The 13,935-nt window shown below is 41.6% G+C and overlaps 1 protein-coding gene and 1 long non-coding RNA gene across 4 annotated transcripts in view; one reads left to right on the top strand and one right to left on the bottom strand.

The window, feature by feature from the left end:
• Positions 1-4,683, bottom strand: part of NUP205 (nucleoporin 205) — a 49,702-nt gene extending 45,019 nt beyond the window's left edge. The window contains exons 1-2 of the mRNA XM_027452708.3: positions 4,525-4,683; positions 340-482 (exon numbers count right to left, since the gene is read on the bottom strand). Of these exons, the coding sequence (XP_027308509.2) occupies positions 340-482; positions 4,525-4,552 (171 nt within the window). The 5' untranslated portion in view covers positions 4,553-4,683. The remainder of the gene's footprint in view (positions 1-339; positions 483-4,524) is intronic.
• A 2,375-nt stretch (positions 4,684-7,058) lies between these two features.
• Positions 7,059-11,499, top strand: LOC106018638 (uncharacterized). Of its 3 annotated transcripts, none has more exons than XR_002404315.4 (4): positions 7,059-7,195; positions 8,406-8,516; positions 10,711-10,795; positions 11,363-11,499. It is a non-coding gene; the product is annotated as an uncharacterized lncRNA (long non-coding RNA). The 3 variants fall into 3 exon arrangements; XR_002404316.4 differs by lacking the exon at positions 7,059-7,195 and adding an exon at positions 7,292-7,428; XR_011808415.1 differs by lacking the exon at positions 7,059-7,195 and having other exon boundaries at positions 8,377-8,516.
• Positions 11,500-13,935: the final 2,436 nt, after the last annotated feature.

Raw genomic sequence — 13,935 nt, 5'->3', positions numbered from 1 at the left:
CTTTTAGACATGTAAAAGGAGCACAGAAAAAACAATACTTAACTCAGGGATTGTCAAATACTTTTACTATTTCCTTCAAAACAGCATTCAAATAATCAGAGGGGAAAAAAAAAACATTATAGATACAATTATCCTCTACAAGACACAAAGCAGTATCTATTTTTCAAGCAACTTCCATTCTTACAACAGAAGATTGTTTTAACATACTTGCATTATGTACTGTAGAAATGTAGAATGAAAAGAATAGTCAAGGCCTAAAGAGTTTGCACTCCGACAACACAAAACAGATTAAATAATCAAGTTTCAAACTCATTTTGCAACAGAGCATTAGTCCAGTACCGGATTTCTGAAGAGAGAAATGAAGTCAGATTTGTGTTTCTTTAAAACCTGGTCGAGGCGATGAATAGCTTCAGGTTGCCTTTTCCAAATGGCATTCATTACAGTTTGCCATATGTCCTTATATGGACCCCACAAGCTGGCAGCTGAAAGATTAAAAAAAAAAAAAAAAAAAAAGCGCATTTGAAATGGAAGAAAGAAAAAAAACCTTCATACAGTATTTTCTATAAAAAGACTTTTTTTTAATTTAGTGTTTATCCCAGCTTTGCAGTCTAGATTGTTGTGCACATCAAGCAAAGTGCATTTTCCCTTTTGTAAGTTACCACCACCAACAAGAATTGCATGATATAAAACCTAATTGCATTTAGGGAGTTTGAGAAACAAAAAACATGATGCAAACAGGTAAGTTCAGGGGCTGAAATTCATCTTATAGTCTTGTGTCCTTCTATACCTAAGAAATTCCATCCACTCCAATAAGGTCAAAGAATCACCAAGAACTGGACAGACCTTGAACCTGAATGCAACTCGGCAAGGCGGGCTTCCTGCTTTCCATTTTTGACAGAAAGACCAAAACTAAGAAATACCTAATATGAGGGACTACAAATGAACAACAGAGCTAACAGAATGTGAAGCATCACTGCACCACACTGTGCAGAATAAAATATGGATTAGGAACCAAAATCATAAATGTAAAGGCAATTCTACGTAAGTAACAAAAATTGTAAGCCCAACATAGGCGTTTTCCCATTTGTTCATCCTGCTCATTCTAATTAAAATACAGAAATACAAGTGCTTTGGATTCATAAGACACTTGTTTCTAACACTCTTTGGAAGAGCTTCATCAAGACATGAATTTGCTTTACTAGAAATAGACCAGCATGAACACTTACCTCAGTACACTGAGACAAAATTAGTGCTGGAAGTTAGCAAGCACTAATTTAAGTCAGTTCTTCGTAATTAAGCTGAGTCCAACCACTCTCTAGAATCTCTCCTCCTCAACACTGAAAGAAAGTTTCCTCTGCGTACTCCAAAGTCAGTACTACAGCTAAACGATCTCCTCCTCACTAGAAGCAGCATCATTCACAACTCAAAGTCTGTAGCATGAAGACTGCACTACAAGTTTCCTCATTTGCATCACTTCTCACAAAAATAGCTTACCGAAGTAGTCTTCAGAATTCCGGCAGCATCACTGCCTAAACCAAGAACCTTACAGGCAGAAATTATTCCTACCGCTTGGCATTAACGGCCCATTAAAAAAAAAAAAACAAAAAACACTCAAGATTTATAAGGCTCACATTAACAAGAAGTGCCAAAACGTTTCCCTTGTTACGTGTCATCTGTATTCCTGAAAGTTGCAGATTCTACACACCGCAAGTCATTGCTAAATGTGCCAAATTTGTTGCCAATTGTGTTCAGTTTATCTGCTGGCTGCCACGTCAACCTCTGCCTGATTACAGTTTCATCTGTTTCAGAGCATTTCCTAGCAGTGGGTTTTGCATGCTGTGTCCTGCAGGTTAGCCCACATGCAAAAATACCAGTATTTCACCTAACACTGGCTTGACTTTTATTTTTTTCCCTTGGTGATGTGCAAGGTAACACTATGAACTAAAATCAAGTACAGGAGCAATATTTTACCTTCATGTAGCTTGTCCTGCCCCGTTCTAACCCTCGAGGTAACCCCAAGGGGCATCAAAGCAAAATATATCCATCCACACATCATCCTGACAAGGCTGTTCACATTAAGACACAACACCAAGTGGTGTGCTCTGAAGTGAAGATAGATGCCCCTCTTTGCCATACAGTGAAGACAGCCCCTCAAAGGCAAAGCAACGCAGAACGCAGCACGGACGCCCGTAGCGCTGAGGTAGCACGGGCCATGCAGAAGCATAGCAAGTGAGCAACCCAAGCACAGGAACGAGAGCAAGTCTCAAGTGAGACCACTCATTTCAGTCAGTTTTACCGTTATGTGAGCCGTCTTGGAAGCTGTTTCTCCCATGTATCTTCACCAAGTTCAGAGAACTACTTCTATTCTAAATAGCCTTTTCCAGCCTTCATTCTTATGAAGTTGCAGAGTCCAATAAGCAGCAACAGCAATCCAATGCCTGCCAAAAGCTGCTCAACTCTTTCCCTTGCCCAGTTGTTTGCTCTTGTCCCTACAGCTTTGCACCAGCCCAAACACATGTGCTGTCAAGCACTAAAACAAATGAAGGATCCAGCCTAGCTGAAAACTAATCCAAGAGTTCATTTTCAGCAGGATCACATCTATAACGCAGTTTGCTCTGTGACACCACAAAAAACTACACTAGCAGAAAGACAGACTATTGCAGAGAAGGAATAAGTAACCAAGATGGAAAACCAGCTGGACTGCTTTGCTGCTGCTAGCAACCATGCTAACCTTACTTTGTTTCCATTCTCAGTTTTAGGACTGAGCATCCTACCAGGGAAAGCAAGGAAGGCTGGGCTAGGTTGCTTCTGTTGACAACAGCAGTTTACGATTATGCCTGAACATTTTTGTCAAGCTAGAGACTTAATCATGCTATATTCGTCCCCACAATAAATAAAATAAAATAAAATAAAATAAAATAAAATAAAATAAATAAAATAAAATAAAATAAAATAAAATAAAATCTAGGATAAAATCCATGTTCTATCCACATCCATTTTAATTTCTACCTCATCTTTCATGTACAAGGTTCCCCTTCTCGACCTATTGTAATTATAAGGCTATAGAATTTACTGGGATTTACTGTACACATTACATGGCAAGAAGGTCTAGTCCCGCTTGAATGGCTCCAATTTTCACTTTAACAAAGCCACTTCTCAGATTCTGTGAATCACAGGAATAATCACCCTTCTTCATCTTCCAATGAGGGTCTCTGCTTTTGTATTGTTTTTTTTCTTTTTCCTTTTTTTTTTTTTTTTTGGGAGGGGGCTTTATTTAGATCAAATCATTTAGCGATTCACTTAGATCAAAACACATTCTCAGTAGGTTTACTCCTTCCTTGACACATGATTTGAGCTTTTGAAATCTGATGGCTTTATTAACTATGCCACTATGTCAGACTCCGCCTTTTGGCCATGCCCACATTCCAGTCACAACTGCTTTTCACAGGGTCTTGTTCTCCCGCTATTAACCTAAGGGAAATTAAATGCTAGCACATGCAAAATCCTGCACCACAGACAGAAAAACTCCATGCAACAGGACAAGCTGGGGACCAAGTGGCCAGAAAGCAGCTGTACAGAAAGCACCAGAGTGTCCTGGTAGATAAGAAGCTGAATGCTAAGCTGAGCAGCACGCCCTTGCTAAAATCGTGGTCCCTGCACATTGAGCTGTGTGAACAGCACTGCAGCCAGCAGCTGTAGGGCAGTGATTTGTCAGTGTCAGACATCTCTGAAAGGGCATCACTCCGGTGCTACATTGAGCGCTGGGCTCCTCTGAGCAAGACAGATGCTGGAATAGGGGAGCAGAGAACGTGATGAATCAGGACAGTGGCACTAAAAATAACTGAAGATGCCAGGTCTTAAGAAGTGAGTGACTAAAGAGGAACTGGAGGTTTGCTGTCTTCAACTACTTAGTGGCACTGGACGCAGAAAATGGAGACAGAGATATCCCACGGGACGATAAGCGGCAACTAACACAAGTTGCAATGCAGAAACTCTCCATCAGGGAAATAAAAACAAAAAGCTACCCTGAGGATCGTCAAACATTAGAACTGAGGCCCAGAGGAGCCTCTGCAGGCGTCTCCATCCTCACAAATATTCCAGCAGCTTCGGGTAAAGCCCTGAGCTGGGTCTGCTTCAAGGAGGTGCGTGCATTGCTTAGGTTTGGGGCGGGTTTTTTGTTTGGTTTTGGGTGGTGGTGTTTGCGTTTTGTTTATTTTATTATTTTTTTTTTTTTGGGGGGGGGGGGGGGTGTTCCCGTGCAGTTACACCATGTAAGCGCTGCCTCAGCAGCCCGCACCCGCTCTGTGTGCCTGCCGCCCCCCTCCCCGCGGGACGAGCTCCCTCCTTTCGCTTTGCGTTTCGCGTTTCACTGCGGACGGGCTCAAACCGTGCGACCCCGGAGCTACCCCCACCGCCGAGCCCCTAGAGCCGCCCCCAGAGCCCCCCCGGGCCGCGCAGCCCGCTCCGCGCCCGCCTCCCCTCAGCGCTGCCCGCCCGGGCCGCGCCCGCCGCGGCTCCGCTTACCCGAATTTACCGCCAGCGGCGCCGCCATCTTAGCGAGAGGGAGGGGCAGCGGCGCCGCCGCCTGCAGAAGGCCCCGCAGCGCCGCGGGCTGCCCGCCGCGCCTCCTCAGCACGGCTCCGTGCCCCCCGGCTCGGTACCCGGCCCGGACCGCTCGGGGCGAGACCCGCAGCCGCTCCTCTGCCTCGCTGCGGTGCCGCCCGGCGAGGCGGGGAGGGGACGGACGGCAGCTCCCGGGCGGGCTGCGGGGCCTGAGCCGCGGCCTGACGGGAGCTGTAGGCGCGGATGGGCCGGGACAGGGCGGCACCGGGAGCCTCACGGGGCGCCGGGCTCCCGCCGGCACCACATAACTTAAATAAACGGCGCTTTTACTTCGCTCACACTCGTGCACAGCCCTTCTTGTCGTGTAACGGGCGATCTTTCAGCCCTACTTCGTAAGCCACGCTCAGTAAATAAAGAAAACCACCTGAAGTTAGGTGTAAACTTACTGGAGTGTTTTATTTTCTCTCAAAAAAAAAAGTGACTTGCGACAGATCATTATTTAAAATACATGTGATTAAAACAGTAATATCCACTTAAAAACAGTAAACACAGCTTTTTTGATCAATTTTGTGAGCGTGGAGCTTTTTAAGGGGATATGTTTCTTGGTCTTCAATGGTAAACTAATGTTTACAGTTTGTAAGGAGGGAAGAAACAGCCCTGATAGAGGTTATTATGAAGAAAGCTGCCTTTTAAATGCAAAATGCAAGAGGAAAAAGTACCAGGAATGAAGAAAAGAAAGGGAAAGAGACATCTGTACACATGTCTGGAGCTAAAGAATACATATCAGTACCTTAGAAGTGTCCCGTATCTGAAGCCAGTGTACTACCCTCTGTCCCCGTGGTAATGGTCTCATACAGGAATTCCCTACAGTCTTACCTTTAAAGTAAAAGGTCCCTCCAGAGATACGTATTCAATAGTTTCTCCTCTTGAGCTTTATTAAAACAATATTTCACCTGTTCTGAAACAGTGTCCAGCAAAGTAGGCCCATGGCAAACTAGCAGAATAAATATCTTTTTTCTCTAGATCTTCAATATAGTTGGATGGCAGAGGGGGCAATAGAGAGAGAGCAGTGGTCCTGGGGTGAGAGTGACTTGGCAAGATGGCTATGGGAAAAAGACACCCAAAATGGAGAAGGTTTCTGGAGAAAGAAAATAAATTTTAAAAGGGGCTGGGGGAGTGTCCCACCCAGAACAGCTTCTCACAGTGTTCAAAGGATTAATCTGTTCCCCTTAACTTATCCTAATTTGTTCATTTAGTCAGAGGGCTTATATTTCTTTGAGATATACTTTTTTGTGGTCTTAGCCATGAGCTTGAACAGATCTATCTATAATAAAAATAAGATGATAGATAATGAATAACTTAGTTCGTTGTGGGAAGAAAACACTGTCAGGTAAGAGGCAAAAGCGGAAAATAAGCAAAACTGTTCCACAAGCAGAACTAATACAGCCTGGGCACAGCATCTCCTACCTTCTCCTGCACACCTGTAGCTGTAAAACCACATCTCTGCTCCTACACTGCCCACATACCACCCAAAGACATACGATTGATGGGTTAAGAGAGGGAATAAAGCAGGTTCAGAGACACCTGTGCTGATCAGCTGGCCACAGCAAACTTAAAGGATAGCTTGAGGTTTTACTTCAGTCTTTACAACCACAGTGGTTTGTCCTCATTTTGATTTTTCTTTTCATTTTCCCTGACTTTCACAAAACTTCTGAGGACATAAACTTTTGAGTCCTTTTACCCCTTGATCATATTAGGCTGGACTTGGCTCAGGAATTGCAACAGGTTCAAAAGCTACTCAAAATATTTGGCAGGCAGAGTGTGATTTCCTAAGCCTCATTTCCTTAAGAAACAAGGCCAAAGGAAAAAAAAAAAAAAAAAAAGATAAATAAACGAATCAAATTTTTAAAAAAGCCTTTCCCAGACATTAAGAGCTGTCATATTGCTTTTGGCATTCAGATGCAGCCAGATTGCACACATTTATTTATTTTTTTTTATCTCAGAGGAAAAAAATCCTGTCTAACCACTGCAGATTGAAGATGTTAAGTTTCCAGATAATTCTTTTGGGTCCTTTGCCAATGGGCCACCAGTCACATAGCAATGTGAAGAAAAAAACTCCATGAAAAGAGCAGATGGTATGGGGTAGGTCACTGAGCAGTTGAACTTCAGAAGAAAAATGCCACACTTAGCTTCAGCTGCATAGCATTTATTTTACTCTTTCTCTGTTAGCAATGTGATTTTTTTTAATGCAAAACAGTTGTGACAGTAGAACTCCTAGTATGGATGAAGGAAGAGTTGTAGCTAGATACACCATACCATACATTCTAAACGTATTTATGTCGGCATAGCTGCATTCATCTGTGCTTTGATGAGCAGGCAAGTCCATGGCTAGTAATTCTTTGCTTATTCTTGCTTTATTGGCTGTCCTTTAATTGAGGATCTTACTGTTTACCCGGGATTGCTGGCTGGTTTGTTAAGCTATTTTTGCCAAGTCACTATAGGAAAAGAATACCTCATTCCTCTTCCTAACAATAGCTCTTAGGAAGTTCTCCTCCAAGACAGCTGGGTTCAGTGAGGGACACATGCTTCTTTCATCCTTAATTAGAGGATGGAAATCTGGGAAGTATCAAAGGTAGGCTGGCACTGAATGCCTGAGATGGATATTAATTCCTCTGGATTCCAGGGAAAGGAGGTCCCCAGATTGCCTGCGGGATAGTGAATTCTGCTTATGCCACGTGAAAGCTTGTATAAAGCATGCTATTTTTTGTAGGTAGCAATAACTGCTAGTAAGAACTAAAATTAGCTGCACCATGGATGCCTGGTCTTTGGCTGGAAATTCTAGATGCTTTGTGCTGTAATACAGAGGTAGTATTATTATTTTTAATAATAATATTAAATCTAGTCATTGCTTTTCATAGTCAAATCACATACCAGGATACAAAGATAACAATAATGATAATACAATTTATTTAGTTTGCATTTTATTATGATTAGGAAGAACAATTGCTAGTAATAAAAGTTTTTTCTAATGCCCAGGAGGCCATCCATAATCTCATACCTTTAATCTTGAGTGCAATCATGGGGATCACAACCTGGGTGATTAACTGAAATGAAAATCCAAAGTATTTTCTGCCTGGTAGCTGAAGAAGATGCCCTGTAGACGTACATCTACATAAATATAGATGAGCATTTACATTTTGAAAGATTTTTTTTTTTTTACCCAGAAAGTTGGAAGTATTTCTGGCTACTGACTAGACCATAAAACTTACTTCCTTGAGCTCTTATTTTGACTGACACCAACACTGTGCATCTCAGCTTACTCATCTGTAAAAATGGGTGTAACATTTCACAGTAGCCTGGAATGCTGATCAACTGGATCTTTACCCTGGCCCTATCTGAACACAAAAAGAATGTGGTTTTGGGTTCCGTTAAGTTGGCGGAGTAAAATCCCTGAATTGTCTTACCATGCAGGCTAATTTTCCAGAAAACTTCTTAGCACTCTAATCTTGTCTTTGTTATGAAAAGGTGTGTTTTATACATCAAGATTATCAACCCAGCCTCAAATCTTAGAAGAAAAATGTAAGACCTTTCCCTGCAGTTATTCTCAAAAAAATAACTTTGTAATTTCTCTGTCTTTCATCCTAGATATTTCTACTGTCACCATGGTTTCTAAGCTCATCAGAGAAACTGTGTGAGGTTGTTGCTAGCTTGGAGAAGTGGTTTATCTAGTCCAAGGCAACAAAAAGCTAAATGTTGGCAAAGTTGTACAAATACCTTCTTCAGGATATGGGAATGGAGGGAAGGGAGCTGAACAATGATCAATGTTGTCCTCCCTATGTTAGGACAACTATTGACAATCAACATCAAGTCACAAATGAACGCCTTGATAAGGGGAATCAGTCATTTCCCTGCTTGACAACTGGGTGTTTGTGATCCCTGTCTGAGCTGCAGAGGTAAATTGAAAATACCATTCTTGGCTGTGTGATGTCTCTTGAACTATTTTGGCAACTTTTTTGCTAATTCCTGCTTTGGGGCCCTGAGCACTCTGTCTTTTTATTCGTTGTTCTCTCTCCCAGAATTAAAATAGCTTTCATCTTCCTTTTTGTAATAATTTCTTCATCTAGCATCTGAAGGGAATGCAGCAGTTATTAACGGAGGATATAATCTGATTGTTTTAATGGTGTAACTGCAAGTAATCGACAACAAGAGGTGAGGAAACATACAACAGGGAAAATGACAGAAAAGCAAAGTACAAGCCAAATGGAGATATTTGATGTAGTCCATAGACAAGTTGGCACATCAACTGCCTCATTGATATTCATTCTGTTCAGGGATTTCCGTATCAGATTTACAGATGGTTGATGTTTTTGCTAGTTGCCAGTCCCACAGTTTCAGACTTTGCTCTGAAATTCACAGTGAGCTCTTTCCAAAGAATCTTGTATATACCTTGTAGGCTGAATTGTACGCTTAACTTTTGGATTCTCATCAGAGAATGGCTGTGCTGGATTAGGTGTAAAGCCACGGAAGTGTAATGAAGTCACTTTGGCAACACTGAAGGTGTGTAAGGTTGCACAAAAATGCCTGTGCTAAGAATGTAAAGCACAGAGGTTCTTTAAGTAGTGGTGATACAGGAGATGGGAGAGAAAGCATCCTGACAGTCATAACCTGAGCCAAATTGGAAAAATCATGACTTTATACTTATAAACTGAATGAATTTGATGGGAACCAACATGACTTGGGAAAAATGGCATCTGGCAATGCTTTCTTTGCTGCAACATAAATTTGCTTCACAAATTATACTGCCACTCTGTTAATCATTTTCCCATTGTCGTCCACTTTGGCATTCTCTGAGTACAAGCGGATAAGTTTCTCCACACTGAAGATGTGTGCATAATCTGTCTTGCACAGTTCTGACAGTCAGTTACTGAAGTACTTTCCCTGTCTTGATGCTCTGAGATAGCCTATTTGAAAGAGAAACCTGCATGAATAGGTAGCATAAGAAAGGATTTGCTTTCTGCTCCGGTCCATTTTTGTTTTGTTGAAATTTTCTAAGGATTTTGAAGAATTATCCTCAGCAGCAAGAATCTGCAGGACATGGACAGAGCAAATCTAATTTCTGAAAGGGGCAACTGTATTAATTGTCTCTGGTGCCAAATTATTTCACAAGAAGGCACAAATCTCTTAAGGTCTCCTCCTGCTTTATTTGGTTATGACTGTGCTGCAGAAGGATAATGAGAAGCAATAGGAGCCATTCACATTTAATAGAGCAATTGTTGAGACCACATGTTCAATAACTCCTACCAAGGTGACACCTTAGATGTTGAAGCACTGAACTGTATTACGTGCTTGAGTGATCAAGGCTGGCGATTATGGCTATGCTCATTCGGTTGCTTGAGTGTTTAATGGTAGAATAGTGGAAAACCTTTATCTTATCTGCAGGTTTCCAAGCTGCATGGCACATACCACTGTCATACCTTCCTTCTAGATGGCATCAGATAGCCAAAATGAATTTCCCTAATCATTCAAGAACATTCCTACTTAAGTCAGACAAAGCTAATCCTCTGTCTTTGAAATGTAGTGCTGAAAAACACCTGGTCAGCTAATATGAACTCTCAAACAAAATGAGACCTAACCAATGGAAAAGATAAATTTCTCAGAGTTAATCATGTGTGTCTGCAGGTGTCCAACATGCTGGAACGGTAATCTGTTAGGTCTTCCTGCAAGTCAAAACTACTACTATTGTAAATTAACTTTTGTGGAATTATTATGGATAATGAAGCATACTTTGGAGAATAGTTCACTCCAAAGTTAATAACCTAGTGAAAGCTGCATACAAGAAACACCGATTTCAGGAACAGAAATTCAAAGGTCAAGAACTTGCAGGAAAAAAAAAAAAAAAGTGACCCACATTCATCATTATGGTTGGTATCTGCATCAAGGGTCATACCAGTTCTCAGACAGCAGTAATTATGGTTATGATCTCAAGATAGCTTTACATCTTGTGCTATCTCTTTACAAATGGCAATCAATATTTGCTTGGAAATAATACTCAGAATGTGTCACTTGGCTGCCTTCCTAGGCATCTTTCTATTAACTAAATTATTTTTTTTATAATGTATAATACTTTCACTCCTATTTAATTTACAGTCTGTCTGAGGAGACAAGAAGTTGCGGTCAAGTCCAGCCCAGGAGGTACTGGCTCGTTGTAAGACACCAAGGAGAAGGTTTGCTTGTAGGTGTATTTGGAATACAACTACACAAGAGCACTAAGCTATGAGAAATGCCCTAAAAATGAGGTGGCCTTATTTTTAATGAAGATTTGATTGTACATTTTGGGTGACTTAGTTTGACATTGTTTTTATCCTGGCAGATGGTAAATGTGTTTCAAAGTGATTTTCCAGAACTTCTGAGAAATCTGAGTGTCAATTTTGTGGTCAAGCCAGCATTATAAGAAGGCTTAATGCCTCCCTTTCACTGGAGCAGTTCAGATCATTTTTCAGGTTGTGAGAGGCTTGCTACATCCCCCCTTCCTCAGCTTAACACATCTCCCCTACCTCCCATAAAGGTTGGAGGTGACTTTGGCATTGTACGCTCTCAAGCTTTTTGTTAGTGCCACTTCATTTTGCAAGGTATAAATGAACTTTCACTGGATATGGAACTGGAGCCTGCCAGAGGGTCTTAGAGATAATTCCACCATTCAGATGAGTAATCTCATCTTTCAATCATCATCATTTTTCAAGATCATTCAATCTGATCTTTACCACCATGTAAAGCGTCTTTCTCCTGTGGTCTGTTTCAGTCTTCAAGTCTCTTGGAAAAAAGCACCAGCCTCAACCAAAAGAACTGAGAGAAGCACAGTCTGGAGTTCTCTACTGCCTTAGAGCTCAAGTAATGTAAGACTCAAATACCAATTTTCTTTCTGCCTAAATCATGAAGAAATGTAACCTAAGTTTCTGCTACTTTGGAGAGTTCTTGAAAGCCTGATCCATGTGTGAAAGAGGACACCACTTCCACCAGGTCTGTGAACTTGACCAGCTATAACCTTTTCTTCCTTATGGGTGTTTTCAAACCAAGCCAATCTATATTGCAAGGTTACTTTTTTTTTTTTTTTTTTTTTTTTCCTTTTTCTCCCTGTTCTCAGCAAGAACAAAAATGTGTTTTTATTTGTATTGATCAGAACCACTCTTTTAATACTTTCTGGTTTGTTTGTCTACTCAGATAATTCCATGAGTCATATAGCCCCAGTGCTCTCAATAGACAGATTGATCTCACCTAATAATTACCTGTCTTGTCTCTCCATTCATGGCCCCATAAAAAAGGATCCAACAATACTGTGCAAACACAGACTTGGAGAGAATTAGAGGATAGTATTAATTGTTGATATTCAGAATTAAGAGGGAGTAAGGAGGCAGTTAGGGGGTTCTGCCACCACACACAGCTAGTGTCACCCAGTGCGACATATATCATGGCATGATGCCCACATCCTTCCCAACCAAATCACGGCTGGAGTCAGCTGTGATAGATGAAGACGGTCCTCAGCAGGAGGACTGCCTGCCAGAGCCAGTCAGCATGAGGACTGCAGTGGTAGGACAGCAGGAATCACCTTTCGGGTGACCTTCTGTCACATGTGGTGACATGAACAAAAACCCAAGCCCAGCACGCAGTGGGCACACCTTACAGGTAATTGTGCTGTCAGTCTACTCTTCTGTATTCACAAGCCTTCTGCAGACTGAGCTGCCATGGCTCACATTTAGAGCTTTTATTTAAAACAACTGCTTGGATTTCACATGTGTGGAAGCTTCAAAGAGGGTTTAAAGCAACCAGCCTTTTGAACTTGTGTGTGTTGAATTTCTTGGAGACTTCTCTCGTGAACTGGTTGCTTCATGACATTGAGAGCTACTGAACTGTAAAGGCCTATAAAAGAGACAGACAAGTAATGAAAACCTAAGGTGGCTGTGTTTATCCTCTTAATTCCTCAGTTATCTGAGATGAAAGGTACCAATTAAAGGTGGATGCTGTGTCATAGCTAGGTTTTCTTAAGGAATCACACTACTCAGAGTATTAGCCAACCACCTTCTACAGTTTGGATCATTCAGTCACATCTACAATTAGAAAGCAGCACCCAATAAAATTCAATTAGGCCATCATATTTGCTTTTGTACTGGAGTACAATAGAACCATTGTTATTCTTTCAGCAGTCTTACTTTAGATTTTGAGTCCTGCATTCTGTGTCTGCTCTTTGACTTCTCCTGATAATAATTGTACCTCAATAAACAGATACTGTACCTATTTAACTATTTTAAAATAAAATCCAAATTGGCATTTTTGCCTACTAGATCTAGACAAACTTGGATAAGAAGCTTGGATGTTAACTAGATCCTGAAGATGAAATGATAACACCCTCATCTTTAAAATCTCAGCTCAGACTACTCACTGTTTGCCTGTCCTGAGGTGAGACGATATGACTTCATTCTGGTGAGAAGAGGTCTGAGAGATCTCCCTCTGATTTCTGTGCCTTTGAAGTTGGACAGAAATGAGTCAAGGTATACACTGCTCAGAAGAATGAGGAAAGGTATATATTATGCAGCAGGAAGAACGTCCAGTGTCTAGATTCCTATCTGCAAAGAGGATTGAAGAAGAAGGCAACCAGCAGCTCACTTCCCTCATGCCCCTAATTTTGGCAAAGTCTCCTCACCAAAGTGGGAAGTAGCAGGCTGCCTACCTGATCTTGATGCTTTTACTCCACTGCTTCTGTGCAGGAGAGTGAAGAAAGTGACTGCCTTCAGACAAGCTGAATGAAAGGGTTGCCTCTGAAGGGCGACAAGGCTGCCCACGTGCAGCTAGCCTTTGGCAGAGCCTCCTGTTACGTAGCACCCTGTGCATCTTGCGCTGCAGTGAATTCCCTGCTTTCTTCTCTCAGCAGTCTTCTTGTTACCTACTGTTCTGATTAGTCATAGCTTCACCCTGAAGTCTTTTTATAATTCATTCCAACATAATACGCCTAGGAGATTAAACATGGCAGAGTCTCGATGTGTTTGGTAGAATCTGGTGGGTGCCCACATCCTTCTTGTATCGTCATCCTGTACCAATGTTTTCCACAGTGTGGGCCTGAGACTTGGTGTGGAAATCCTGTGTGGGAAACTTGTAGAATGAAACAATCTTCCATGGAATGATGAGTTGTCATTGTTCTTTACAGAAATTGCAAATGTTCACCTGTTTTGGAAATCAGGCTACTTTTCTGGGATCCTGCGCATCCTATAAGCATCTGAAAAATTTGAAAGTTGTGGCATTTAGATGTTATATTCTTTTACTGCCAAGTTAGGAGAGAGAGCTTTAGAAATAGACTAGAGCAAAGAACTCAGCATATCCTTC

Source organism: Anas platyrhynchos, chromosome 1, assembly GCF_047663525.1.
Source record: "Anas platyrhynchos isolate ZD024472 breed Pekin duck chromosome 1, IASCAAS_PekinDuck_T2T, whole genome shotgun sequence".
Classification (NCBI taxonomy): domain Eukaryota; kingdom Metazoa; phylum Chordata; class Aves; order Anseriformes; family Anatidae; genus Anas; species Anas platyrhynchos.
The sequence above is the reverse complement of the archived record's forward strand: the minus strand, read 5'-3'. Positions and strand labels throughout refer to the sequence as shown.